General features: G+C 39.7%; 1 protein-coding gene and 1 non-coding gene across 2 annotated transcripts; both read left to right on the top strand.

Moving 5' to 3' along the window:
- The first annotated feature begins 157 nt into the window (after window positions 1-157).
- SNX5 (sorting nexin 5) lies at window positions 158-25,595 on the top strand. Its single transcript, XM_063095487.1, has 14 exons — window positions 158-273; window positions 511-593; window positions 10,871-10,975; window positions 11,948-12,058; window positions 13,069-13,190; window positions 14,298-14,421; window positions 15,521-15,616; window positions 16,907-17,012; window positions 17,101-17,176; window positions 18,005-18,044; window positions 18,127-18,213; window positions 20,372-20,531; window positions 23,801-23,886; window positions 25,402-25,595. The coding sequence occupies exons 2-14, from the start codon at window positions 543-545 to the stop codon at window positions 25,450-25,452; spliced, it is 1,215 nt and encodes a 404-aa protein (XP_062951557.1). The 5' UTR covers window positions 158-273; window positions 511-542; the 3' UTR covers window positions 25,453-25,595.
- LOC134365864 (small nucleolar RNA SNORD17) lies at window positions 5,838-6,074 on the top strand. The gene has a single exon (XR_010022191.1). It is a non-coding gene; the product is annotated as a small nucleolar RNA SNORD17 (small nucleolar RNA).
- Window positions 25,596-26,268: the final 673 nt, after the last annotated feature.

Raw genomic sequence — 26,268 nt, 5'->3', positions numbered from 1 at the left:
CCTAGCCTCTTGTTCACCAGCGTAGACACGCGACCGATTGGGAGTCTTTCCGCTCCGGCGTTAGCGTGGGCGTCTCCAAATCTCGCACTTTTGCTCTCGCGAGGTCTTGTTTACGTCACCTCTCGTGGCCATCTTGGACTCGGGCTGAGCAATAAATTTCGCCGCACTGGAGCGCGGTCTTTCTCGAGACGCCCCTCGCTAGGAGAGGGTCCCTGGCTCTGCGTCCCCGTCGCGGTTCTGCGGTCGGTGGTGTCCGCCTGGTGCAGAGCGAGGGTAGGCCCCACGTTGCATCTTTGCCCGGCTCCAAGATGGACGGCGGCGGGGGCGGGGGAGGCCGCTCTGGGGGAGCACGTGGCGCGCCGCTCGCCTGCTCCTGGGGCTGCTGGGATGGTGGCGGAGTCCCGAGGCCTCCCGCCGCCGCCGTCGGGTAGGGAGGCCAACAGAGGCGGGGCCGCGGCCGCCCCTGAGAGGTGCCCCGGCGGCGGCCCATCCTCTTCTTTCCTCGCACAGCCAGGCGGCCTCTGCTCGAGGCCCGCGTCGCCATGGCCGCGGTTCCCGAGTTACTGCAGCAGCAGGAGGAGGACCGCAGCAAGGTGAGGTTTCCCCCCTGCCTCGAGCTCAGGGACGGGAGGCCCCGCCGACCTCCCGGACCCCCGCAGTTCTTGCCCACCCTCTCCCGGGGTCCTGGCTGCTCGTGGTCCTCCGCAACGCGGGAAGCACCCAAGAGACCCGAGCGCCCGCACTGCTTCGCCTCTGAAGGCGGCCCGTGTGGACCCTCCGACTCTCCTACCGAGGAGAGAACCAGAGACGCGGGACGTTACTCAGTAGGCTTCCCCTGGTGTCACGTACTGAGTGGACGCTTGGCCAGTCTCTGGGGCTAATCACCGGAGACTCCAGAATGTGTCCTTATATTGAAAATTCTTAAAATCCTCCTGGCTTCGTGGTGACTGGGAGGTGAGGGTGCAGTATGGACGTTAGCGTGGTTGCCTCCAAACCAACCCCTCCCCCCTTGTGAAAAAACGGTCTTTTTGGCCCAAACCACTAGGGAAATTCCACCAAATCAAGTTTCTGAAGTATGTTTCTTACAGCTTTATAAATGCTAAATGCGTCGTTGTGGGAGTTGTGCAATTTTTAGTAGGTACTCCAATACTTGCTGGACTTGGTTTTTATTTTTAAATGTTGTGTATCTATGTAAATTATCTCCAGGCGGCGTGTAGCGTGAGGCCTAAAAGATTAATAGTGCGATAAACTAGTTGCTATAGAGTAAAATTAAAGATTCACAGACAGACCTTCATTCTTTCATTGGTCCCTTTATAGTTTAGTCTTGCTCCTTTTGCGATGCTTACAGGTTGTGAGCCACAACCTTATATGCAGAATCATCAATATGAAAGTTTTTCTGACAGATTAGTGTAAGTAAAAATACAAGGCTCTTTCAAGTTTTAAGTAACTTGGAGCCATCTTAAAAACAAACAGCTCTTTAGACAAGGCACCTTTGAGCGGAGAAGCTTTCATCTAGTAAGATAATACCAACGTTTCAAAGCGGCTGGATTGTTCAGACAAGGGTATCATTGTTGTATTAGTTATTGAAATAGAACTTTGTGCATGAAGAGTCTTGGTTGGGGTGTTTTATTTCTTTGAAAGTTGAAAGTTCTTTTTTACTAAGATAAAGTGGTACTTGAGACCACGATTCTTTCTAGAACATTCTAAAGGTAGTTTTTCCCCTGAAGTTTAGGTACTGGATAGGAATTTTGATAGCAATTTTTTTTTTCTTGTATACTGGTACCCTCCAGCTTTCTTGGTCCAGAGTCAGCTATTTAAGAGGACTTGATTGCTTCAACCTACTTCCTTATTTGTTAGTACAGTATATTGCAATTGCTTTTTAAAATAACTTCCTCCACCACCTTGGTCTGCATAATTGGGGGTGGGTTCTTAAAGCTGTTTCCTGCCTCCTGGTTTTAGTGACTGCAGGAACTATGTCCCTATCAGTAGTGAGGAGAATTATATGGCATTATTTTCCTTCTGAATTTTTTAGATTACAGAAATAAGGAGGTAACAAAACTAAGTGAAATATTGCCCTAACACGTGGCTTCATCCTGCTTCCTGATCTTTGCCTATACTAGTATTGTGCTGTGGTGGATCAGGTCTAGACGGTTCTAGATGGTTTCACCGTTAACCAAAAGGGAGATTGGAGTAAGTGTGAAATAGTAACCGGAGGTCAAATTTTGGGCAAACTCTTCTTCCATAATACACTTTTGCTAGTCAGATGAAATATTTTACGTTTTTACTTAAAGTGTTTAAATGTTCTGATTATTGGCTATGGTTTGGAGTTTTCATGAGCAATGGGGTTAAGACCCATTAATAAAGTAGGGAACTTAATTGATTCTTGAAGGTTTTGAATGCTAATACAATACTATTTTTGGCTACTTCAGCAAAATCAAAAGGGAGTATTAAGCTGTGTCTGGTGCCTGACACTTCCATTTTGTAACATCCTTTAGCCAAAGGTATTGGGATTTGTTTCCTTCCTCAGAAAGCAGAGTTCAGGGGAAGAGTTGCATGGTTAATAAGCTACCTTTGCCTCCAGTCACCTTGAACTTTATAGGTTCTCCAGGCCATCTGTTTGCCAAAAGTAGCGGGGCACCATATTTAGGTGCCCAATCACAATTTGTGTTTCTTGGGGGTCTTTCTGGAGTTGAGTCACGTTCCCATTAGTCTAGTAAACCTATGGCAGATTAAGTGTAATGGCATTGTTTGTGGATATTGGAGTCTTTACTGCCTCCCGGGGCTTGTCTTGGATTCTGAAAAGCTTTAGATTGCTTTATGATCCTGAATGGACTGAAGTAAGGGCTGGGTGATCCTTCCCAGTGTAGTGCTATTTTTAACTAGAGGTTCTTCTTCCTTGACTCTAACAACTTGGCCTTTAACTTAACTTTAGTTGGTTACATTGGCTTTGGTGGATGGAGTCTGTCTTTCTGAGACCCAGTCGTTAATGTCTATAGACTTAAATGTAGCTGCTCTGGTTTGCAGCTAAAAAAAACTTTTTTCTAACTGGTATGGAAGCTGCCTCTAGGGGCACTTTTCTCTCCATCTAGGTTGGAGGAGTCTTCTGCAGTTTGTTAGTATAGGAACAATCCTAAACTTTGACCAATATTGCTGCAAGTCCAAATTTACCAAATTTTGTGGACTGAAGTTTTCTGCTACACTCAGGACGTTTTTTTTTTTTTTTTTTAAATTCAGGGAGTATGACTTACCAGAACTGCCCATGCCTTAGTTCTGGATCAGTAACTTGTACATGGTGTCTTAAGGTACCTGTTTTTGTATACTACTTTAGCAGGTCATGATTACTCACGTTTTTTGGTTGTAAGAAGAAATGGCCAAGAAGTTATCAGAGAATTTTCTAGATTTGATTTATTTCTGAGATCTCAATTTTCATTTGGTGGTGATACCTAGTAATGAACATCGAATGCAGAGGTTTAGTTTAAAGCAGGATTTCTCAGCCTGCGCACTGTTAACATTTGGGGCCTGATAATTTTTTTGTTGTTGGGGATTATCCTGTGCAGTGTAGGATTCTTAGCAACATTCCTGGACTCTGCTGGGTGACAGCAGCCTCCTCCCATCCTGTCATGACAGTCAGAAATAACCATTGTTGTCAAATGTCCTGGGGGAGGGGAACAAAACCGACCCTGGGAGAAAGTAATTGGTTTAAACTGATTTTTCTTCCTAAAATGGTGTGATGGGCGGGATTAAGTTGTGTTACAGTGGCTAGGGGCCGGCCCGTGGCTCACTCGGGAGAGTGCGGTGCTGATAACACCAAGGCCCCGGGTTCGGATCCCATATACGGATGGCCGGTTCGCTCACTGGCTGAGCGTGGTGCTGACAACACCAAATCAAGGGTTAAGATCCCCTTACCGGTCATCTTTAAAAAAAAAAAAAAAAAAAAAAAGACAGTGGCTAGTCTTTGACAGTTTGTTAGAAGTTTTTTTCAGATCTTCTATGATTAATAAATTCTTGCCTAGGAAATAATGTGCCACTTAAAACTTAAGCATTGTTGACTATTTTTGTTAGCTTCTCCGCCAATATTGAGGAACTTTATCAAAGGTGGTAAAAGAATGATTTTCTTCAGCAGGTTCTGGGCAGTTGAGGGTTACAAAGGGGCAGCTTTGTGTTTGCTATGTTTGCAAGTGAAGTGCCGTGCCAGCTTTGGACATTGCCTAGCAAAGCATGGTGGGCTGGAATTGAAGTTCACTGAGAAATGTGTGCTGCAGGGGTGGGACTTGATTTAAAATCCTGCTGTTTAAACATTTTGCTGTCTTTATTATCACAGCCTTGTTGCTAGAGCAAATTAGGTGAGAACAGTTCTGTAGGTTAGTATCCTGAATGTCTCGAATAGCCAGTGGTCAAAGAAGTGTGTTATGAAGTTAGATATAGGGAAACAACCTAAATTTTAATGATCCCAATTTCAAGAGACTTATTTCGGAGCTTTGTAAGTTCTGTCTTTTTTGAAATGGAAGATGGCTGCAGTACATCTTATCTCACATGAATGTGACAAACTTGGTTTTTTGATTTTTTTAAACTATAAATTGAGAAGTTTCTTTTCATGATTTAACTTTCCAAAAAGTGACTTCTTAACCTCCAACACCTGTTTCTGATAGGCTATTGAGTTACTCTTAAGAAGAGATCTCTCCTAAAAGAGGGACTTGGAATATGTCAAGCTGTTTAATAGCCCAAAGGCAAGCCATAAATACGCAGGGAGGAGTGTTGCAGTTTGAGGGGCAGGCGAATGGGACTGAACTTCAGTCTAGAAATTGGGTCTTTGGCTTGACTCTTCCCTTTTTACAAGTTGGATAACTTTCAGGTGCTTTTATGTGGTCCAGAGAGAAAAGTGTAGTTTTCTTACAATAGCTGCTAATGTTAATCAGTGGAGTGCATTTTTCTGTTTCTGAAGGGTACACTCCTAAGTATTGTTGTCAGGGTAAATAGGGAAAAGTATGAAGGCAGATGGCTCCAACGTCAGGGCTTTCACTTGATCTTTCAAGAAGAGAACTGCAAAGTTGAGATGTGTGCTTATGGATACCAGGTAGCTGGTGAGTGATAAAATGAGTTTTAGAATATTTACTTGTGAATTTGGGGAATTCATGGAACCTCAGATTCAAAGCAAGAGAAATCCAACCACAAAGCAGGCAGCCTTCTCTCCATGCTGCCATTTGTGTCTCAAACTGAGGTGACCAGCAACAGACAGCTCTACTCATGCTGCTGAATCATCTTTATTGGTGATGAGAAGATAATTTTATTATTTATTTATTTATATTTTAAAAGAGACCAGTAAGGGGATCTTAACCCTTGACTTGGTGTTATCAGCACCACACTTTCCCAAGTGAGCCACAGGCCGGCCCAGAAGATAACTTTATTTTTAAAGCTATTTCCATTTTATCTTGGGTTGACCATAAAGGGCAAGCAGTGACTGTTCTTAAATGCCCTCATCTGCATAATAATGGTATGTGTCAGCTTTATGGCAGAGGACTTGTCAACTTGACAAACTAGGGGACTTTTGGGAGGGAGCCTTGTTGGCATTTGGTAGTAGGTGAGGGGCTCTAGCTCTGGATGAACAAATTAGTTTTTCTGTTTTCCTTTTGTTGGAACTGCTTTCTCTGTAGCAGTGGTGTGTTGATTCCCAGTAGGATTTCTGTGCTAGGAGATCCTTACAGGTCACATAAAGTAATCTAGGTACCAAGTAATTAGGTGGATTTCTTGACATGAATTAGGTATTTAAGGCAATAATTCAGCTTAGTCTGTTTCTGGTTCCATGTTGAGATTCAACTAATGCATGGGCTTGCAGCCTTGTGAAATGATGATTCAGTTTATCCATTCGCTGAGTGTGCTGCACTGACCTTCTTCCGAGCTTCAGTTCCTGTTCTAGGAACTTGGGGCTACGTAGCCTCCAAATGCCCTGCAGTCTGCAGTGTTCTACTGTGGTCTGCGTGTGTTTTGGTGGACTACTGGTAAGAATGGTTGGTGTCAGCAGGGATGGGTCTCTCTGGGTCCCGTCTTACCAAGATGAGCTGTGGAAATCTGATCACTTGTTGCAGCCCTTTATCTAATTTTTTCTTCAGCTTATGCCTGAGCAACTTGCATAGCTTTTACCTATGTTAGAAGACTGAGATCTTCTAGAAGTCCTTAGTTCTGTTGTCCTTGAGGACTAAGATAATATTGCAGGCCTGAATTATACGAAGGGGAGAACACTTGGGAGGGGGGATGAGAGCAAATACCTGTAAAAGAGGAGTTAATATATCACTTGAAGTTGATTTGATTGTTTTTCAAGCACCAGTGCCACAACGAAAATCTGGGATAGAGTACAGATAAATAGGTTTTGGTTATCTTCAGAATGGAAGAAAACAGTAGCAATTCAGAGTACCAACACACCCAAGCATTTCAGCCATTTAGTACCAATACTTGAACTGTAAAGGGGGGTTCGGGGGAGGGGTATGGAATTAGATTTTCTTTCGGAGCACTTCTTTACTGTGAGTTGAAACAGCACCGAAGTAATATGTTGTTTCATAAGTATGTATCATGCAGGTCTTTAATCTTTGCAGAAATTAATACAAATCTAGAGTCTTTGTAGCAGAACAATTTTGGATTTTATTTCCTCACAAATGAATGTTGGTCTAGGAGGGTATAAATTCCTTTCCAGCTGAAATATGTCCTGCTTTTGCTTCCTGTGAAATTCTGACCCAGGAGGCAGGTTCTGTGCCTCTCTTGGCTCCGTGCTGGAAATAGACCATTCATTGATGATTTGTCATATTGGCCCTCTACCTGGCAGTGGAGTGAAGGATAACAAAGCCAAACCCTTAGAGGGGAAAGAGTGACAATGTGAAGGGAAGACACTGATATAGCATGTGCTGGCTAAGTACGTTTCTTCTGCTTTGGGAATGGACACTAGAAAGTCATTTAATATATACAAATAGCGCTTTTTCCTATCTGTAGTAGTTTCTTTGTGATATTCAAATAAATATGGATATACAGGGACTGGCATTGTATATTGTATACAACTAGTTAGATGTATTTATGTATTGGCGGCTGGCCTGTACGTAAAACTGGTTAGATTTAAATAGCTATTCAACTTACCCCCATTCTAGCAGATCAGAGTTAACTGTGGATTTCATTCCAACTGTCCCTTGCCTATTTTTTTGTCTTGTCATTTTGGCTGTATGGCAGTAGTCTAAAGCAGAGTCTTGCAGTCACCATAATAACTTAAGGCTTATTATACTTCTCTATGTATTTTCTCTGTTCCCATGTGGGCTCTGAATTTCAGAAACTTGCCTTTTATGTTGTCCAGTAACACAACATAGATACCCTTTGTCATCTGTGAACCACTAAACCTTTTGAAGAGAGAGCTTTGGTGATGGTGTTAAGTCTTGTGCTAGTGAGTCATAAGTGAGATTTGGACCAAAAGTTGAGTGTGAAGATTTGGTATCAGCAGCTCAGATGTCTTCAGAGTTGTCCTGCAGCTAGTGCCTGAGGTGCCCCAGATGGGAAACTGATGAGCAGGTGGGGAAATGCATGTAGGGATCCATAACTGTTTTTCTCCTTTCAGAGAAGTGCCTTCTCTCTCTTACCAGAAGCAATCAGATTTCTTAAAATAGTTAATAATTTGCTTTTTAGGTGAATAATTTGCTTTTTCTACCCCTTGTTTCTTCTTAATGTGAGGGCAATTGCAATCCTTATTGTAAGGATTGATCTAGTAAGGAAGTACATTGGGAGCTGAAACTCCATCCTAAACATTGGGTATGTGATGCAGTGGATTCTAGGTAAGTCTACAGAAGTCAGTTTTTTTAAAACTTAAATTCCATTGTTTGAAAGTAGGTATGTTTTAGATTCTCACAAGTGACTTAAGGGATCTGGGAAACTGGTGAAACTTTACATGCCAAAGTTCTCGCATACCCCAAGGTTGGACTTGGTTCTCACGCCTGCCTTTCTCCCCTGATTTAAACAGCCATTCTAGGCATTTTAACATCTGTGACCCAGGTCAGACTCTGCTGGCCAGCAGGCTAAGTAGTACTGTGGGTGCCTCAAGATGACGGTGGGTGAAAGGGGAAGAGTGCCACCCATTCCTTGAGTCTGGTGATTTATTTAGCAAGTATTATGGCATGGAACTGTGGCGGGGGGTGGATGTTGGTTTTGTTGACTAAGCTTAAGAAGGAAAGCTGAACTTTTAATTACACTTGGTGCTTCTGGAGTGAAGACACAATTGCTGACTTAGAAGCTCTAAGCATTTCATAACTTTATTCCTTAATTGTGTTGCCTTCATCATCTGGAGGGTTCTATGCTACAGTATGAGGAAGTTCATTTAACTTGTGACTGGGGACTGTTGAGTTGGTAGTAGCCTGGAGGTTTGGAATTTTGCCATTATTCTCTTTCAGACAGTTCTTTTAAGGCTCAAATATAGATTGTTCTGTGTTAGTCTGCTTATTTGGTGGTTAAGAGTGTCATGTCAAGTGGTTGGATTTTTCTTTGAATCGCTTCCTAGGGTGATATGTCCAGGCAAAAATGGCTGCTGGGGAACCCTTGTGTGCTTCATATCCAGCTTACAGTTTTTTTTTTTTTTTTTAAAGATGACCGGTAAGGGGATCTTAACCCTTGACTTGGTGTTGTCAGCACCAAGCTCACCCAGTGAGCAAACCGGCCATCCCTATATGGGATCCGAACCCGTGGCCTTGGTGTTATCAGCACCACACTCTCCCGAGTGAGCCACAGGCCGGCCCTATACCTACAGTTTTTAAAAACTTTTCTTTATTCCTTTTTGTCTTCATCACACTCATACGAAAACAAAATATTTCTATATTGACCCAGAAATGAAGACAGGTATATCTGGGCTTTTACTCTACATGTTTGGGATGGAAAAGAGACAAAACCATAAGATAATTATTCAGTGGAACAAAAAGTGACTGGTAAAGTCCATTGTAGCTTTAACTGTGGTATTTAAATGAACCCCTTTTACTTGATATATCTCTCTTGAGTCTTCCAACCCTTATTCCAAAGGTAGTCCGTGCGGAGTTTGCAGACTTACTGAATTTGTTCAGCTTGTCATGAACTAAAATGGAATTGTCAGCATATTAAATTGAGAGGTGCTAGAAACCAGTGTTTGTGACTTCTTTGGGAAATGGAATCTCAGGAAACAGTCATTGCTGGGTTCTGGGAAGTGCAACTTAGACTGGTCCTATGGGCTGCCCCAACTCTTGTTGTTTCTTAGCACCTGGCCTGCTTTTTTCCTGTACTTGGACATGCCTGACCCTGACAGGTAGAAACATAATATAGGTGGAGTGGCCAGTATTCCTTTGTAGTCACATTTCAGTTTATAACTTGAGGTATTTTTTGAAGGTTATATTTGTCCAGTGGTAACTTATCAGAAGGAAGGAAGCTTTTATCAGAAATATGCCTAGTGCTGGAGTCACAGTTTGGATAAAATGAAGTATCTTTGACCTTGAAGCTTATCTTTGTTTGCAGAGATCTCATAAATGGACTTGTGAAAATTAAGCCAAACAAGCAAATATTTCATAGGAGTCATCAAGAATTCATTTGGAAGAAAAAGTACTTAGGTTGAGATGTCAGGACGGTTATTAGGTATATTATGATTTTATTAGTAGTTGATGTTAAAATCCCGTTCTGGTGACAGACTTGAAGCTTATTTCTTGGTTTTCACAATTTAAAATCTTTTCTTAGTCACAATGCTAAAGAAAAAGGAAAGTACAACTTCTAAGATACGAAGGGGAGAAAGGGGTAATCCATGTGTTTTTAATGAATATATTTATATTTAGTCTTTTTAGTTTTTCTAGTTTGAGATTAAATTCATCAGTTCTTGGTCTTGAACTTTGAAGATTCCAAAGTGAAATTTAGAGGGGAAAACCTCATCTTCTTAATTCCAGTCTTCATTGGGTATTCTCCCTGTGTTAAGCAATCTGGAGTTTTGTGACAACTTTAACACTAGTTAGAGTAAGAAGAATGGGGAAGTGAGTTGCTTACCCTGTGAGATGCTCATGCCTTGTGTGTCAGGCCTTCAGATTGACTACCAACTTGTCTTCTTTAAGAATTAAGGAATTTACCTTGTTTTGAATTTATAGGAAAACCATCTTATCCACTTTTTCCTAAAAGCCCAGTTCTTACAAGTGCTGCTATAGTCCTCCCTATTCTTTAAAAAGTTGGGGTTTTTTTTGTTTTTTTGTTTTTTAAACTGGCAAAAACGGAGTTGGCTTTTTTCCTCTGAATTTCCATCTCACGAAATCAGTTACTTTTGTTTTTAGGGCGGTACTCACACTTCTTGCTCATGTGTAACTACAGTGGTGTTCTGCTAATTAAGTGAAGCCTTGGTTAGTTTTTGTAATTCACCCCTCCTGTTTAGATTTCTCACCTGTTTGAAACAGTCCCTGAGCGTCTATTCTGTCTTTCCTCCCAGAATCCCATGACTGTTCTTTGTATCATCTCCCCAAATTTTCTTAGTCTCAACTTCTTTCAGATACTTGACTTGGATGGTCTGGTTAATGATTTTTGTTCTTTGTGCTTTGTTTATGTAAGAAGGTCAAGATTTCATTCTATCTAGTTTAAGCCTTCTTAGTGTACAGTCAGGTATTTGTTAAATGTATTTCTCACATAGACATAAAATATGTAATGCACATGACGTTAGAATCATGCATTTGCTTTGTTGAGATTACAAGAATTCTATGGACACACACCCATGCATTTTAAGAGGTTTCCCCTCAGTTTAAAAAACACTTGGAGATATCTGAAAACTGACTTCTGAATGATCTATATATAGTCTGCTTTTTAATGACTCCCTCCCATTAAAAATGAATGAGACTAATACTCCAAATATGTATTTCAGCTGAGATCTGTATCTGTGGACCTGAATGTTGATCCCTCACTTCAGATTGACATACCTGATGCCCTCAGTGAGAGAGATAAGGTCAAATTTACAGTGCACACCAAGGTAAGTGACAGAACGATTGTAGTAATACAAAGAGTGCTAGATTGCAGCCTTATTATTCACAGTGGGCATGAGATGAGATTCCCTGAACTAAAATGTTTGCTGTACGCAGTGTAGCACTGCTGCTAAGTGAGCACCTCCCTCTTTTATCTGGTAGAAGGCATCAGATAAGTGCTTTTGCTTCAGTGTTCTCCTGCTATGGTGGAGCCCTAGGGCTCTGAGCATTGTAGATCTTAAGTGTGGCTTCTACTCTGTTCTGTGAGGAAGTGTACCAGGCAGAGTGACACAGTCAGAGCCACCTGTCTACACAGCACAAATCTCCCACCTTTGTTTTTAATTTGTAGTGAAGGAAAGTGTCTGTATGTAGCTTGCTTTTTTCATATTTACTAAGTTGGGAAGGTCTTCTCCCACTCAGTTTTCTTTTAATGCCTTTGTGGCTTGGTGAACATATCTGTTATTTGGGAGGAAATGTGAATACTGGTAATTCTCTGCCTGAGTTGACCTGATCAGAGTAGGTGAAATAAACATTCATTGCAATAAAAAGAGAGCCAAGGACAATTTCCAGAGCAGTAGTAAACTTTAGCTACGATTTAAAAAAAAAAAAAACATTAGTGTACTTTTCTTTTTTGTTGTAACTGGGGTAAGTTCGGGCTTTTAAAAATGGAATTACGGTTGTCATTTAACTTCCTGGAACTTTTGTTTTTACTAGTAGATTCCTGCCTCTTTGGATGTTCATTACATTACAGGTTTCAGAAAGGTAGAGTTTTGTGAAAAGAATTCTTTAGGGATCATGCTGAATCTTTGCTATGATTTCTCATATGGGTCGGGGGGGGGGAGATCATATATTGCTGTTCTGTTCTTCTTTGTATCTTACTGTGATGTTATATTATGCAGAATTTTCCCAAAGTGCAGCCCAGGAAATCACTTTATCTAAGAGGGCGGTTTCTAGTTAAGTTGTCCCTCCTTTCTTTACAGACCACATTGCCTACGTTTCAGAGTCCAGAGTTTTCTGTTACAAGGCAACATGAAGACTTTGTGTGGCTACACGACACTCTTATTGAAACAACAGACTATGCTGGGCTTATTGTGAGTATCTTTTGACTTTTACCCACTTTACTATTTATTTATTTATTTATTTACATTTTTTTCTTTTTTCTTTCTTTCTTTTTTTTGGGGGTGGCTGGCCAGTATGGAGATTTGAACCCTTGACCTTGGTGTTACCAGCACCATGCTCTCTCCCCAGTGAGAGCTCCTTACCCACTTTTTATAATGGGTTGTGAAAAGTCTGATTTCATCTGCCTACCAGAGTATTTGCTAATTCTGTAACTGGTAAAGTCTGAAATACATGTGGAGAATAGTGTTAACAGCTATGGGATGAAGCATACAGGCTTACTTTCTGTATGTTATAAAAGGGTAAACGGTTAATAATTTAAGTCTTAATCTACCTTTAGGTTTTTGGGTTTTTTTCTCTGGCATTATCTTTCAGAGTTGATTTCTAGGAAATCAACTGTATTTTTGATGTTATGCAATAAGATTTCTCAGAAATGCTCAAGGAGACAGTTGTCAGCCCTTGAGAGTTAATTCTTGGCTGCAGGAACAGAGACTTTACTGATTTTAAAGGTAAATAAGTATGTCTTGTCCTGCCAAGCATTTTGAAGAATCTGTCCAAATGGAGATAGCTTAATAATTAAGCAAAATTAGTACAGAAGCTTGTGTTTGGGATTGTCTGTTCATTCAAAATCAGAGTCCTTTGGTTATCCTTTGGAATTAGAAAAAAAAAATCCTTTTGAAATCTGGAGGCTATAATTTTGATAGTTAATCATTGGTTTTTAGCATTGGTTATACATACTAGCTTTAAGCCAACATTGAAGCAGTATAGACACTTGTCTGTACTGGGTAAACTGAACAAATAATTGCAGTCAAAATGAATGCCCAGCTGTGAGGAGGATACTTAACTTTTAAATGGCCAGAAGAAATAAGGTTAAGAAAAAACAGTAGTTGACTTGTGGACATCCCCACTGGGGTGGCCATCTCTTGTGCACCAGCAAAGAGTTGAATGAGGAAGAGGCTCAGTGAGTTACCTGCCTCTGCTGCAGATTCCACCCGCGCCTACAAAGCCCGACTTTGATGGCCCTCGAGAGAAGATGCAGAAGCTGGGAGAAGGTGAAGGGTCCATGACGAAAGAAGAATTTGCCAAGATGAAGCAAGAACTGGAAGCGTAAGCATTTTCTTAATGGACTCTATATTTTGAGAAGTAGAAAAATGGTGGTGCTGCATACAGAAATAAGTAGAAGAACCTGAAAACTAATTTTTTTATAGGTATAGCTGTTAATTCGTTGTTAATGCTGTTTTCTAAAATTACTTTTTTTGGAGGGGTGGTAGCTGGCCAGTACAGGGTTCTGAACTCTTGACCTTGATGTTGTAACATTACGCTCTAACCAGCTGAGCTAACCAGCTAGCCGTAGAACTACATTTTGCAGAGCATGGGACATAGTCTTTGTGCTTCAGACATTAATTCCTTGTAGGCTATTGACATTGGATAGACTAGTTTTAAGACTGTACTTACTAAGGGAATAGTGGTCTGGCATAATGAGGAAATAAACCTTTTTGTCTTTATTAGCAGCTTGAAAAATTATAATGTACAAAGCTTTCTTTGAAGTTAGGTTACTAGGAGTATAGGAGAAATGAGATTGTAAGTGAATGCTGTTATGGAGAAGCATTCTGAATAACCACATTAATGGTTTGAAAGTCCAGGTTCACAGGCAGTGTATTTCAATCTTGTCATAATTTAATTATTTCAAACAAAAATGGATTCTTTATTCTGTGTCTTAGTTGTAGGTTTGTATTATAGAGAACTGAAAAATTTGTACCAGATATTCTTCAACTAGTTGTCCTTTGGTACCTGCAGGGGATTGATTCTAGGACCCACCTTGTATATCAAAATCCAAGGATACTTTAGTCCTGCAGTTGGCCCTGTGGAACCCTGGGTATATGAAAAGTTGGCTCTCCTAATACAGTATGCAGGTTCTGCATCCCACAGATACTCTATTTTTATCCATGTTGGTTGGAAAAAAATCTGTGTGTAAATGAACTGTCAAATCCATCACTTTCCTTCTTCATTGATGTGGATTCCAAAAGTGCAATGCCATTATTACCTAACTAGATACCAAACTATACCAAAATGTTGTTTTGGTCCAGTTGCAGTATTTTATGTAATGGCATGAGCAGAAAAGTAGAGTTAAAAAAAGAAAAGTTAAAAGTAGAGCTGTGTTGGTTAGGTAGTTGAGTGATGCTAACTGAGTACCGTGTGCCCATCTCTTTTTAGTGAGTATCTGGCTGTCTTTAAGAAGACTGTGTCCTCCCATGAAGTCTTTCTTCAGCGACTTTCTTCTCACCCTGTTCTCAGTAAAGATCGCAACTTTCATGTTTTCCTGGAATATGATCAGGATGTAAGGCATTTTTTTTTTCATTTCCATGACAAGTTATAAATGTATATATATTTTTATATATTTTAAAACTATACTGTAAAAAAGCATTTTCTGCTTTCTGAGAAATTGACTTAATTTATAAAAGTTCTGAATTTCTTACCAACACAATGGAAGCTTTTAAAAAAAAATTTGAATTATTTATTTGGTGGCTGGCTGGTACAGGGGTTGAACCCTGGACCTGATGTTATCAGCACCATACTCTAATGAACTGAGCAACCAGCCAGCCTTTTTGGAAGCCTTTTTCAATGACATCTTACTCATAGACACCCCTCTTACTCATAGATCCACTCTGTAAGTCTTTTTTGTGAAACTGCTTTAAAAATTTGACTTTTTCCCCCTTCCAAAGACTAGCTCCCTCAGTTAAGTTAGGGATTATAGATGGAACTTAAATTGATCTACATTTATTTCCTTCTCGGCTACCCATTTTGTTGAAAGGAGACTTGGATGCTTTTTTTAAAAAAAATCAGTATATTTCTTGCTATTTAGTATGTGTGAGATAAGCCCCGATTTAGACATTTCTTCAGTGTCTTTTTTTTTTTTTTTTTTTTTTTAAAAAGACCAATAAGGGGATCTTAACCCTTGACTTGGTGTTGTCAGCACCATGCTCACCCAGTGAGCGAACCGGCCATCCCTATATGGGATCCGAACCCGTGGTCTTGGTGTTATCAGTACCATGTTCTCCCGAGTGAGCCATGGGCTGGCCCCTTCAGTGTCTTTTAATCTGTAGATCAGAACGGTAACTCTACCAAGGATTTAAAAGCCACTAAGACTTAGCACTTGGATTGTTTTCACATATCTCCAACCTTTTAGAATGAGATGACCTGTGTTTACGTTTAGCCATTTATTAGATATTTTATCAGCACCGTGCTCTAACCAACTGAGCTAACCGACCTATCCTATCAGATATTTTAGACTTGGTGGTTAAGACGGAATTAAAGATACCTTATGTATGTGCCTGTACTTGTAAAAAGTATTACTTGGAATGTAATTCAATACTTCTTTAGGAGAACCTAGAAAAATATATATCATAAACTGTTCTTTTGGAATTTTCTTCCTTTAGCTAAGTGTCAGGCGGAAAAATACCAAAGAGATGTTTGGTGGATTTTTCAAAAGTGTGGTGAAAAGTGCTGATGAAGTTCTTTTTTCTGGAGTTAAGGTAAGTGGGAATAGGTGACCTTTTGCACATTCTTTGGAAGAGGTATCTGTGAAACAGATGGTATAAACTTTTAAGAAATGTAAATTTTCTTCAATTTTGGTTATTTTCTCTTCTCATTCAGTTTTCATTTATTTTTCCAAAACACCTTGCCTCTCTCACAGGAGAGGTGACATGAACCTTTCCACATTCAAGTCTTCATTTACTCCTTTTCTGTAAGGAGCTTACTCAAATAATTTTAAAAAGAGAGTAAGCTACCAGGTTAGTATTTCATGCCGTTCCCAGAAGTACACTGTCAGTATGGTGGCCACAAGTGGCAGGTGAGCATTTGACCTGTAGCTTAGCTGGCACAATTTAAGGAACCAAATTTTAAACTTATTTACATACTGGATTTCAAGGACTTAGTTCAAAGAAAAGAATAGTAAATGTCTCAGTAACATTTTTGTGTGTTGAAATGATTTTGGACGTACTGTATTAAGTATAATACTAAAATTATTTTCCTGTGTCTTTTTTACTTTTTATTGAGGCTACTAGAAAATTTTTAAATGGCATGTGTGGCTCACGTTTTATTTCTATTGGATAGTGCTATTCTAGAAAGTAAAAATTAATATACAAGTCTCTCATTACCCTCATACGTGGGATTTATTTCTTCACTCCCCAGGCCTTCCCCCTCTTTTTAAACTGTGTTAGTTACCTTTGCAGTACTATCTGTGGTGTCCGGCTTTGTCACGCCAGGGCTTGGGTAGGGAGCCCTGAAAACAGACAATGCTTAGTAGAGGGAGCATTGTCGGAATTTTGGAACTCTCTTTCCCTTGGTGCAGTTTAAGGTGTGTGGAACTATCCTCTATCCAGGCATTGTGGGATGTTTGGCATCCCTGGCCAGTGCCCACCAGATGTCAGTATTGCCTCCCAGCCCGAAACCAACCAAATTCGAAAGAATCCCCCACCCATATTACAAATGCAGATATCCAAGGCTGGTGGCAATGTCCTACATGGCAGAACCACTGCAGTAGCAATAGAATTGATGGGTCTTAGACAGGATACCAGAGTTTTACTGGTCATTGCCAAATTGCTCTTTGAAATCGTTCTCTCTATTGACATTTCCTGTTAGCCTTTGATTTTTGCCAGTCATGGGTGTGAAATAGTATCTTAAGAATTTGTAATTCCCTGATCTGTAAAAGTTTTAACTTCTTATTCATGAGGTTATTTGCTATAATGTTTCTTCTAATACAGAATACATATTCACATTCTTGGAATTTCTGCTTCTTAACTTTAATTTTTCCTCCTTTTTAGGAGGTAGATGACTTCTTTGAGCAAGAGAAGAACTTTCTTATTAATTATTACAATAGGATCAAGGATTCCTGTGCAAAAGCTGACAAGATGACCAGATCTCATAAAAGTAAATACCGTTCACTCTCTAGCCACTTAAAACTTTGCTAATGTGCCTGTCTCTGTTCATGTAAAAAGGACTGTCCTTGTTTCTACAGATGTTGCTGATGACTATATCCACACTGCAGCCTGCTTGCACAGCCTGGCTTTACAAGAGCCCACAGTCATCAAAAAGTAAGTTTTTGTTGGAAAGCATAATGAGTAATGACTCATTGTTTCAGTTCTGTTGTGAAGTATAAGCTCATCAAAGATAGTTTCCAGCACTCAAATAAAACATAAGACAGTCGTAGGGGACTTAGATGGCTCTTCTATAGATGAACAAATGTGGTAGGTGTTGAAGTGCCATAACATGTTGGTATTAATACCTTTATTCTGTCAAATTTAAATGTTTCAGTTTTCTTGTTGATTTAATTTTGGAGTTGTTTTTGAAAGAAGTTTGCCTTATGTCTTCTGGCAATTGGTGCTTGACATTTTGCCTAGTGATGCTCTGGACTTTTTGAAGAGATGTGGTTATGGTGGTCATGAGAATAACATAACCGCCATCTGATCTTGCACTTACTTTTATATATGTTTTTACAGTTTCTTCATTCTGGGCATTTCTGGTATGAGGCAGTATTCTACTTAACACCTACACTTGGTATAATAAGTCGTTTTATTTCTGACTTGAAATTGAAAGTCAGGCTAATGGCAGAATCAAGGTGAAGTAGTAACATATTAATTGCGTTGTGACAGCCATGGTCCTTGGTTAGCAAAGGATTGGCATTTGGTAAGAATTATCCTGGACATGTGGCAGGATAGCTGAAGGGGCACCAAGAGGATGATGCTGATGAGTGTGGCACTGTAAATGTGCTCAATTTTATAACCATTTTCTCTGTTGCTTTGGATCAGTTGAAATGAAAGCACTATTTTGGTAATTCTAAAGTACCAAAGGCTAGTTTACTCATCCATGTCTTATCGTAAATGAGTTAAAACCTAAAACCAAAATCATATGTATATTTTCAGGTACCTATTGAAGGTTGCTGAGCTATTTGAAAAACTTAGGGTAAGGATTTTTGTGTTAGTCTTCATATGTTTTATAATCTGTAGATTTCTGCCTTGATGGTGACCTTTACTTTTTTAAATAGAAAGTGGAGGGTCGAGTCTCTTCAGATGAAGATTTAAAGCTGACAGAGCTTCTCCGATACTACATGCTCAACATAGAGGCCGCTAAGGTAAGACAAGAAATTGTTGAACTCACCAGAGCAGTGCAAGACCACTTTGCCATTACCAGAAGTGTAACATTAGAGATATATTCTTTTTGTTAAAAAGGAAAGTTGGGCTAGCCAGTTAATTCATTTGGTTAGAGCATGTTGTTGATAACACCAGGGTCTAGGGTTTGGATCCCCATACTGGCCAGATGTCACCCCCCCCGCCCCCAACACACCCCCACCCCCACCAAAAAGCAGGGGGAGTTATTCTCAGGAGGAAGAGAGAGGAATTTATCAGTCTTTCATGACATTGTATCCTTAAAGTTTGGTGCAGAATAGATAGATGATAGTTTTGAATATTGTAGGTTATTGGATGTGGGGCATAACATACCAAAAGGGCTATTTCTGAGTCAGAAAAGGTTTTGGGATTTGTGGATTTTATTGAATTACAGCTACCCCTGCCACTGCTGTGAAGCATTACTTATGAAAGGTAAGACAAGTGATAAGCAGAATAACCTTTGAGAATGAAACATGCATTCTTCACTGTCTACACTGCCCCAAACATGTTTAAATTAGTTTTACATGAAACGTATTAAATCAGGCAACATATAATGATGTACAGACTAAGGTATATATAATAAAGGGAAATGTCATCAGGAAGTGAAAATTTATTTTTTTCCCCATAGTATAATTTTTAGTTAATGTGACTTTTGACATGTTTTCTTAGACTTATTTTTGGATACTTTTTATACACTTTAGACTGTTATAGTTTTAAGTTTTTCGTGTATACGCAAAAGAAGATATAATAGTTTTCACCCAGCTTCAACAGTTATTTTGCCAGTTGTTGTAGTCTATTTTCTGTTCCTATAACAATACCACAGACTGGGTAATTTATCAAGAAAAGTTTATTTAGCTCATGGTTCTGAGGCTGGGAAGTCCAGGAGCATGGCATTGGCATCTGGTGAGGGCCTTCTTGCTGCATCATAACATGGTGGAGGGCAAGCACAAGAGAGCTTGCTCTTATGGAAAATCCACTCCCGTGGTAACAAACCCATTCCTATGAGAGTGATCCTTTCTTGAGGGCAGAACTCTTGTTCATCCAATCATGAGGACAGAAGGATTATGAATTTGGGGGGGACACATTTAAGCCATGGTAGCAGTCTTCAACAGTTTTTAAAAACTGCATAGTCCATTGTATACATGTATCATCATTGACAATTTTATCTACTTACTTGGCTATAAGATTGCAAAGAATCTTTAAGATTAGCTGCTTCCCCAGGGTAGATTACCAGATGTAGGATTTTTGCAGGATATTGTTATATGTTTCTTACTACCTTACTCTCTGCCCAGTTGCAGTCTGGCAGTATTCCATTTGACTCACACAGCTATAATTTGTACATGTGTTTTCATACTCAGTGTTTACATTTCTGAATTTACCTTCAATTATTGAACAACCAGAAAAAAATCCTTCATTTTTCACTCTGGATTTTTTCACCTGATGCCTATAAATAATTCTGAAAAAACTTTTTAACAGTGCTATAAGAGTTGTTGCTATGATTTGAATATCCTCTCCAAAAACTCATGCTGAAGTTTAATCCCGGTTGTGGCAATGTTGAGAGGTAGAAGAGGAAGGAAGAACTGAGTTAGCACATGAACACACTCTTACTCTCTTGCCACTTGATACACTGTGCCACCTAGGGACTCTGCAGAGAGTCTCCTCCCAGAAGAGAGCCCTCACCTGATGTGTGCTTATCAGCTTCGGGCTTCAAGCCTCCAGAACTGTAAGAAATAAATTGTTTCTTTATGGAGTACCCAGTTTCAGTTATTGTGTTAATGAGCAACAGAAAATGGACTAAGACAGTTGTTCATCCCTGCTAAATCTGGAAATAAAAAAATAATAATGGGAGGGGAGATGTAGAGGTAGATTCTTGCCATTTAATGTTTCAGACAGTGCATTGATTGGTACTGTGAATACTTAGGTTATTTTTTGGACTGGTTAAGTTTTTTTGTGTCTTTTTGGTGGTTGGCTGGTACAGGGATCTGAATCCTTGACCTTGGTGTTGTAACACTGTACTCTACGCAGCTGAGCTAACCAGCCAGCCCTAGACTGGTTTAGATATTTAGTGCTCCTATTCCGTTTTCTGGAGATTTTTTATATTGTACCTGTACATTTTCTTCTCAGGATCTCTTGTACAGACGCACCAAGGCCCTGATTGACTATGAGAATTCAAACAAAGCTCTGGATAAGGCCCGATTAAAAAGCAAAGATGTCAAGTTGGCTGAGGCACACCAGCAGGAATGCTGCCAGAAATTTGAACAGCTTTCTGAGTCTGCAATAGAAGGTCGAGCAGGGGCATTCTTTTGTACTTTTTACATTTTATTTGGAAATGATTTCAAGCTTAGAGGAAAAGTTGCACAAAAAGTACAAAAACACCCAAGTCTCCTTCACCTAGAGTCAGCATTTGGCCTCTCTGGTTTATCGCTTGCACATGCCTGCTGGCCCTCACAGCTCCTGTGTGTGTCCATAAACCATTTGATATTACATTGCATACATTATGATCCTTTTATCCCTAAAAATGTTGTCATGTATGTCCTGAGACTAAAGTCATTCTCTGTCATCCTGCAGTTGTTATCCACTGCAGTAAATTTAACTTTGATACGATGTAGTGTGCTGTCTGTATTCTCATGCTGTTTGTCTCAGTCGTGTCTTCCACTACAATATCCAGGCTAGGACTGCATCAGGTTACTTAGCTCTTAGTCTCCTTTACTCTAGAACAGTTTGTTTACTTATTTATTTATTTATAGGATATTGACCTTTTAAAGAATGTAATTTCTGGGCCGAGCCCGTGGCGCACTCGGTAGAGTGCTGCGCTGGGAGCGCGGCGACGCTCCCGCCGCGGGTTCGGATCCTATATAGAAATGACCGGTGCACTCACTGGCTGAGTGCCGGTCACGAAAAAACGACCAAAAAAAAAAAAAGAATGTAATTTCTTTTACCAAGTAGAATGTTCTCAGTTTTAGTTTGGTCTGTTTGCTCATGTGATCCTGACAGAATACTACATGAGTTATATGTCCTTCTTGGGGCATCAAATCTGAGGGCATATTGTGTCCATCTCCCCCTTGTTTGTGGTGTTAATTTTGATTACTCAGTCAGGTTCGATTTCTTCACTGTGTAGTTACTACTATGTTTTTTATCTAATCTGTGGGGAGGCAATTTAAGACCATTTGCTCTTTATCAAACTTTTTCCCTACATTAGCAGTTGATGATTCTTGCCTGAATGAGCCTTTACTCTGATGGTTGCAAAAAGGCGATTTCTCCCCTCCCCCAACTTTAGGATTCTCTACCCAAGTGGGCACTTGGCATCATACTACAAATAGTATTGTCGACATAGTTAGACAATAAAATAGACAATACTGTTGTATTGTCTGGACTTTGTAGAGTTCCAGTCGTTTGTCATGCTTCATGTCTATTTTGGACTGTAATGTTTTACTGGAAGGCACAGAACTTCTCTTTACTGCAAGTTGGCAAATGGCATGCAGACATGGCTTTCTTTTGGATTCTTCCAAAGTATCCTTAACTTTCCCATTCTTAAAAACAAATTCTTGTGTTTTTAATTTTAAACAGCTAATTTAAATTTATAAGAATACACTTTGAAACTACTGAGTTGAAATCTTAGGTTATTGTGTAGGCCAGAGTTTAGTGGATCTGACAGTTCTAGAGGAGATGAGAGAAAAACCATAAAATTTAAAATGTTTCTAATTTAGGCCTATCTTTACTATGCGAGGTTTTCTCCTGTGTTGTTTGGTAATATCCTTTTTATTCAAAATGCAAGCCTGGGTAGACACTATGCTAAAAGTAATAGTATTTTATAGAGTTCTGAGATTGATGGCTCTTAACCAGTTTGCTTTTGGTACAAGTTTGTTTTTCAAAGATTTGTAGCTGAACTGAGTTGAGTTAGTTTCAGGAACACAGCATAAAAGGTGGTGAGGGCTGGTATCATGGATCACGGATACTTACTGATGAGGCCTGGACTTTTGGGCAGGCCTATAGGATGGAGAGGAGTTCATCTTGACTTCTGGGAAGACCTGTTTAACGTAGTATAGCCAAGGGATTGTCATTAACATATCCCTGTATAGCACTAGCACTATGAACTTAACATATCACTATAAAATCTGGGGGGAGAGTTTTCACTTTGTAATGGCTGTTTGAGTTATAGTTCCATTGGCCAGTACCGTAGAGACAGTGAGGCAGGTGAGTCTGCTTTTTAGGATGCTTGAGCCACCAGCTTGAGCTATAGAAGGTTTTTACCAAGGGAGTGATGATTAAAGCTGTAAGAGAGCTTACCGTCACAAATTTGTAAAAGGGATAAGAGGGAGGAGCACATATTGTTTGCCCTAATCTCTGATTATTCATCCTGAATTAATATTTTAATTGACAAATCATTACATTACATTTATGGAGTTTAATGTGATATCTGATATATGTATTCCACGTGAAATGATTAAATCGAGCCGATGAATGTCTGTCACCTCATTTAACATATTTTGTGGTGATACATTTGAGATTTACTTTGTTATTTTGAAATTCACATTATTGACTATAGTCACCCTGCTGTGCAGCAGATATCTCAAAACTTACTCCTCCTGTCTAGCTGAAACTTCGTGCCCTCTGACCAGCGCCTCCCCGTTCCCTTTTTTGCCCTGCCTCCACCCTCTGTAACCATTATTCTCTTCTCTATTTCTGTGAGTTCAACTTTGTTTTTAGGTTCCACTTATAAGGTAGATCATGCAGTCTTTCTGTGCCTGGCTTATTTTACTTAGCATAATGTCCTCTAGATTCATCCATGTTGTCCCAGATGACAGAATTTCCTTTTGAGGCTAAATAGTATTCCACTATGTATATACATGCACGACAGTTTGTTTATTCTATCCATTGATGGACACTTAGGTTGATTTTGTGTATTGGCTAATGCCGCAGTGAACATGGGACTGCAAATATCCCTTCAGTTTCTTTGGATGTATTCCCAGAAGTGGGATTGCTGAATCTTACAGCAGTTCCATTTTTAGTTTTTTGAGGAACTTTCCTTTTGTCTGTATCCTCACCAACACTGATATTTCATCATTTTGATAAAAGCCATTTTAACAGGTGTGAGGAGATAGCTCATTGTGGTTTTAATTCGCGTTTCCCTACTGATAGTGATGCTGGGCATTTTTTCATGAGCCTGTTGGCTGTTTATATGTCTTTTGAGAAGTTTTCGCAAGCCACTGGTGAAGTGTGTCTGGCTTACCCCCGGCCCCAACCCTTCCCTCTAATGTCGGTACTTAGAACATGAGGGTGAGGTTGCTCATCACATGTTCTCCAAGAGTCAGTGGTTGTTCTCCCAATTGTGCTTGCTGAATGGTGTCCACTTACAGCCAGCGACAAGCACATCACCACAGTAACCGTAAGGTGTCTAGTATTTGTCCCACTCACAGATAATAAAAATGTGAGAAAATAATGGTGGTGCACAAAAGCTGTGGGGATGATTTGTAAGAATATTTGGAAATTAAAGTGAACGTGAAAACCGTTTAACTTTTCTTTTTGGTAAACTTTAACTCTTTCTTCCTATAGAACTGATCAATTTTAAACGGAAGAGGGTGGCCGCATTTAGAAAGAACCTAATTGAAATGTCTGAACTGGAAATAAAGCATGCCAGGGTAAGTGTTTTCTTCAAATCAAGCCAACAACTCTTTTAAGTTTTTTTCTAAGTTATTTCCCAATTTATTATTGGCAGTGTTATCAGGTAGATGGAGTTTGCCTGTGGTTTTTTTTTTTTTTTTTTTTTAAATATTAGCTATCTTTATTTTCTAGTCCTTGATCTCACTTTTTTCCTTCTTGTTTTTATTTATTTAGGCAGCTGGCCAATATGGGGATCAGAGCCTGTGACCTCGGTGTTTATAAGGCTGTGCTCCAACTAACCGGGCTAACTGGCCAGCCCCTGTCTGTGGTTTTAATCCTCTATAGCACTTAGTAGATGGGAGCTGCTCACTGGAGTATTCTTGCTACTGCAAACCAAAAATTTATAATATCTTGAATACTTTCAAGAAGAGCATTCTTGGTGGAGGCTACCCTGCCTCACTCTCAAAGGCCTTGCAGGCCACACTCCAGAGAACCTGTTCTAGTAATTTATGAATAAGCTCTTCAGTATCTTGGGTTTTCGTGGGAAACTTTTTTAGAAGGAAGTGTTTTCTAGTTTGCTATGTGTCTTTTGATATTTCCTTTTGGTTTAGAAAGGAAGAAAAACTTTTACCTGTTCTGTGTATTTAATGTCTATAGCTTAATTTAGCACAAAAACAGTGGAGAACAATGGTTCTCAGTGCTGGGTGCAGATTAGATCTACCAGGTACCCATCCATATTCAGTCAGAATTTCTAGGGGTGGTTCCAGGGGCTCCGCTCTGGAGTGCTGTCTGGTTCAGGATAGGTAGGTCAGCCCTCAGGCCTTGGGCCGGAGGAAGGGACTGTCACTGGCCTGCAGCTTTGGTTAAAGTCAGAAAACTTTGAATGTTCGTATATATTTAAATCTTTTATTTTGACTACCAACATAGGTGTATTTACTTACTTGTTTCTTGATTAGGTCCAAACACTCTTGTGTATGACTTTAAATTGGAGTTTAAAAGTGTTTAAATTTAATAAGCCACACCACAGTCGTAATGTTGACTGGTCAAAGTCATAGTCTTGGTGTCAAGTTTTCTAAATTTTCCTTGAAGTGAGAATATCATAAGTAGTTTTTGCAGAATCCTTTATGAATGTTATTTGTGATCTCATTTATAATCTCACCCGTAAGTTTATCCAGTGTTTCCAAAGCACTTAACTTCATAGACTAACTCATTTATATAGCATTTAAATTAAGTTGCAGTGAGCAGAACTGGCACAATTGCATTTGAGAGCAAACAGGTGAGGGGCAGGGGTTCTGGTGCCGCAACCACTAGTTCTTTAGCTGGGACCCTCTCCCTAAGTCCTAGACCCTCTGAAGGTTTCTAACAGGCAATTATGATGAAGAGTGGGTTGTGGTTAGTTGGGATTTAGTGAAGAGAAGTGCTAACCCAGTTGGCTGGCTTTTTTGTGAAAAGCTATGCCAATGGATTTGTGTTTAAGTCTTACAAGTATATAGCAAGTCTTAGATTCTAGCATGATTCATTGGTCTACCTTAACTTTTTTTTTTTTCTCCCAGAACAATGTCTCCCTCTTGCAGAGCTGCATTGACTTGTTCAAGAACAACTGATCTGCCTTTACTCTGAAGGAAATGAATGTGAAAGAAAGCCAGCATCATTTGCACTTAAATCATTACTATGGAAGATTTATTAGCTTTGATTTCAGTTTAAAATTGTGAATAAATATTTGATTTCTAAAAATCTTAACACTTAACCATGTTTGTTTAAAAATATTTTTATTGCATGCCATTTAGACATAACTAATCTTTTCTTTGTGCATTTAATACCTCAAAGTGGGCAGAATCTAAATACTGGGTTGTCTGTAGTTTGTTTTTACTTACTAAGAAATAAGGAAGAGTGTAGGAGACATGTGCCTTCTGGAAACAAGTAAAAGCAGTCACCTGGCCCACGTTTGTCTCATGTTTCATGTGCCCATGTCCCTGCAGTTGTCAGGGAGGTGCCAGTTACAATAGATAATTCAGCTACTTGTTATAGGTAACATACATTCCATTCCTTACTTGGGTGTTCTTTTGCTCCCCATTACTTTTGTGGTTCTGTAGTCACTTCAAATGTTTGTACTATAACAACAGCAAGAAAATCTCATTTATCTTTTACCTTTGCAGCTCCATTTTTACAGTTGGGATATTAAGTATTTGAGGGGAGAGAAGTATCTAAGGGTATATATAGAAACAAATAATATGGCCTACTTTAGAAGGTGGCCAGTTCTACATTAAAAAAGATGTGAGCTAGTCAAGGGTTTAGATCTCTGTACCAGCCAGTTGACCAAAAGAAAAAAAAGTGAGTTCCTTCCCTAATGGTAGTGAGAAGGAGTGGTGAGAATTAATGTGTTTGTGCTTTTGTTTTTTATAAAGTAAATAATAAAATAA

Source organism: Cynocephalus volans, chromosome 1 (genome assembly GCF_027409185.1).
Source record: "Cynocephalus volans isolate mCynVol1 chromosome 1, mCynVol1.pri, whole genome shotgun sequence".
Classification (NCBI taxonomy): Eukaryota; Metazoa; Chordata; class Mammalia; order Dermoptera; family Cynocephalidae; genus Cynocephalus; species Cynocephalus volans.
The sequence above is the reverse complement of the archived record's forward strand: the minus strand, read 5'-3'. Positions and strand labels throughout refer to the sequence as shown.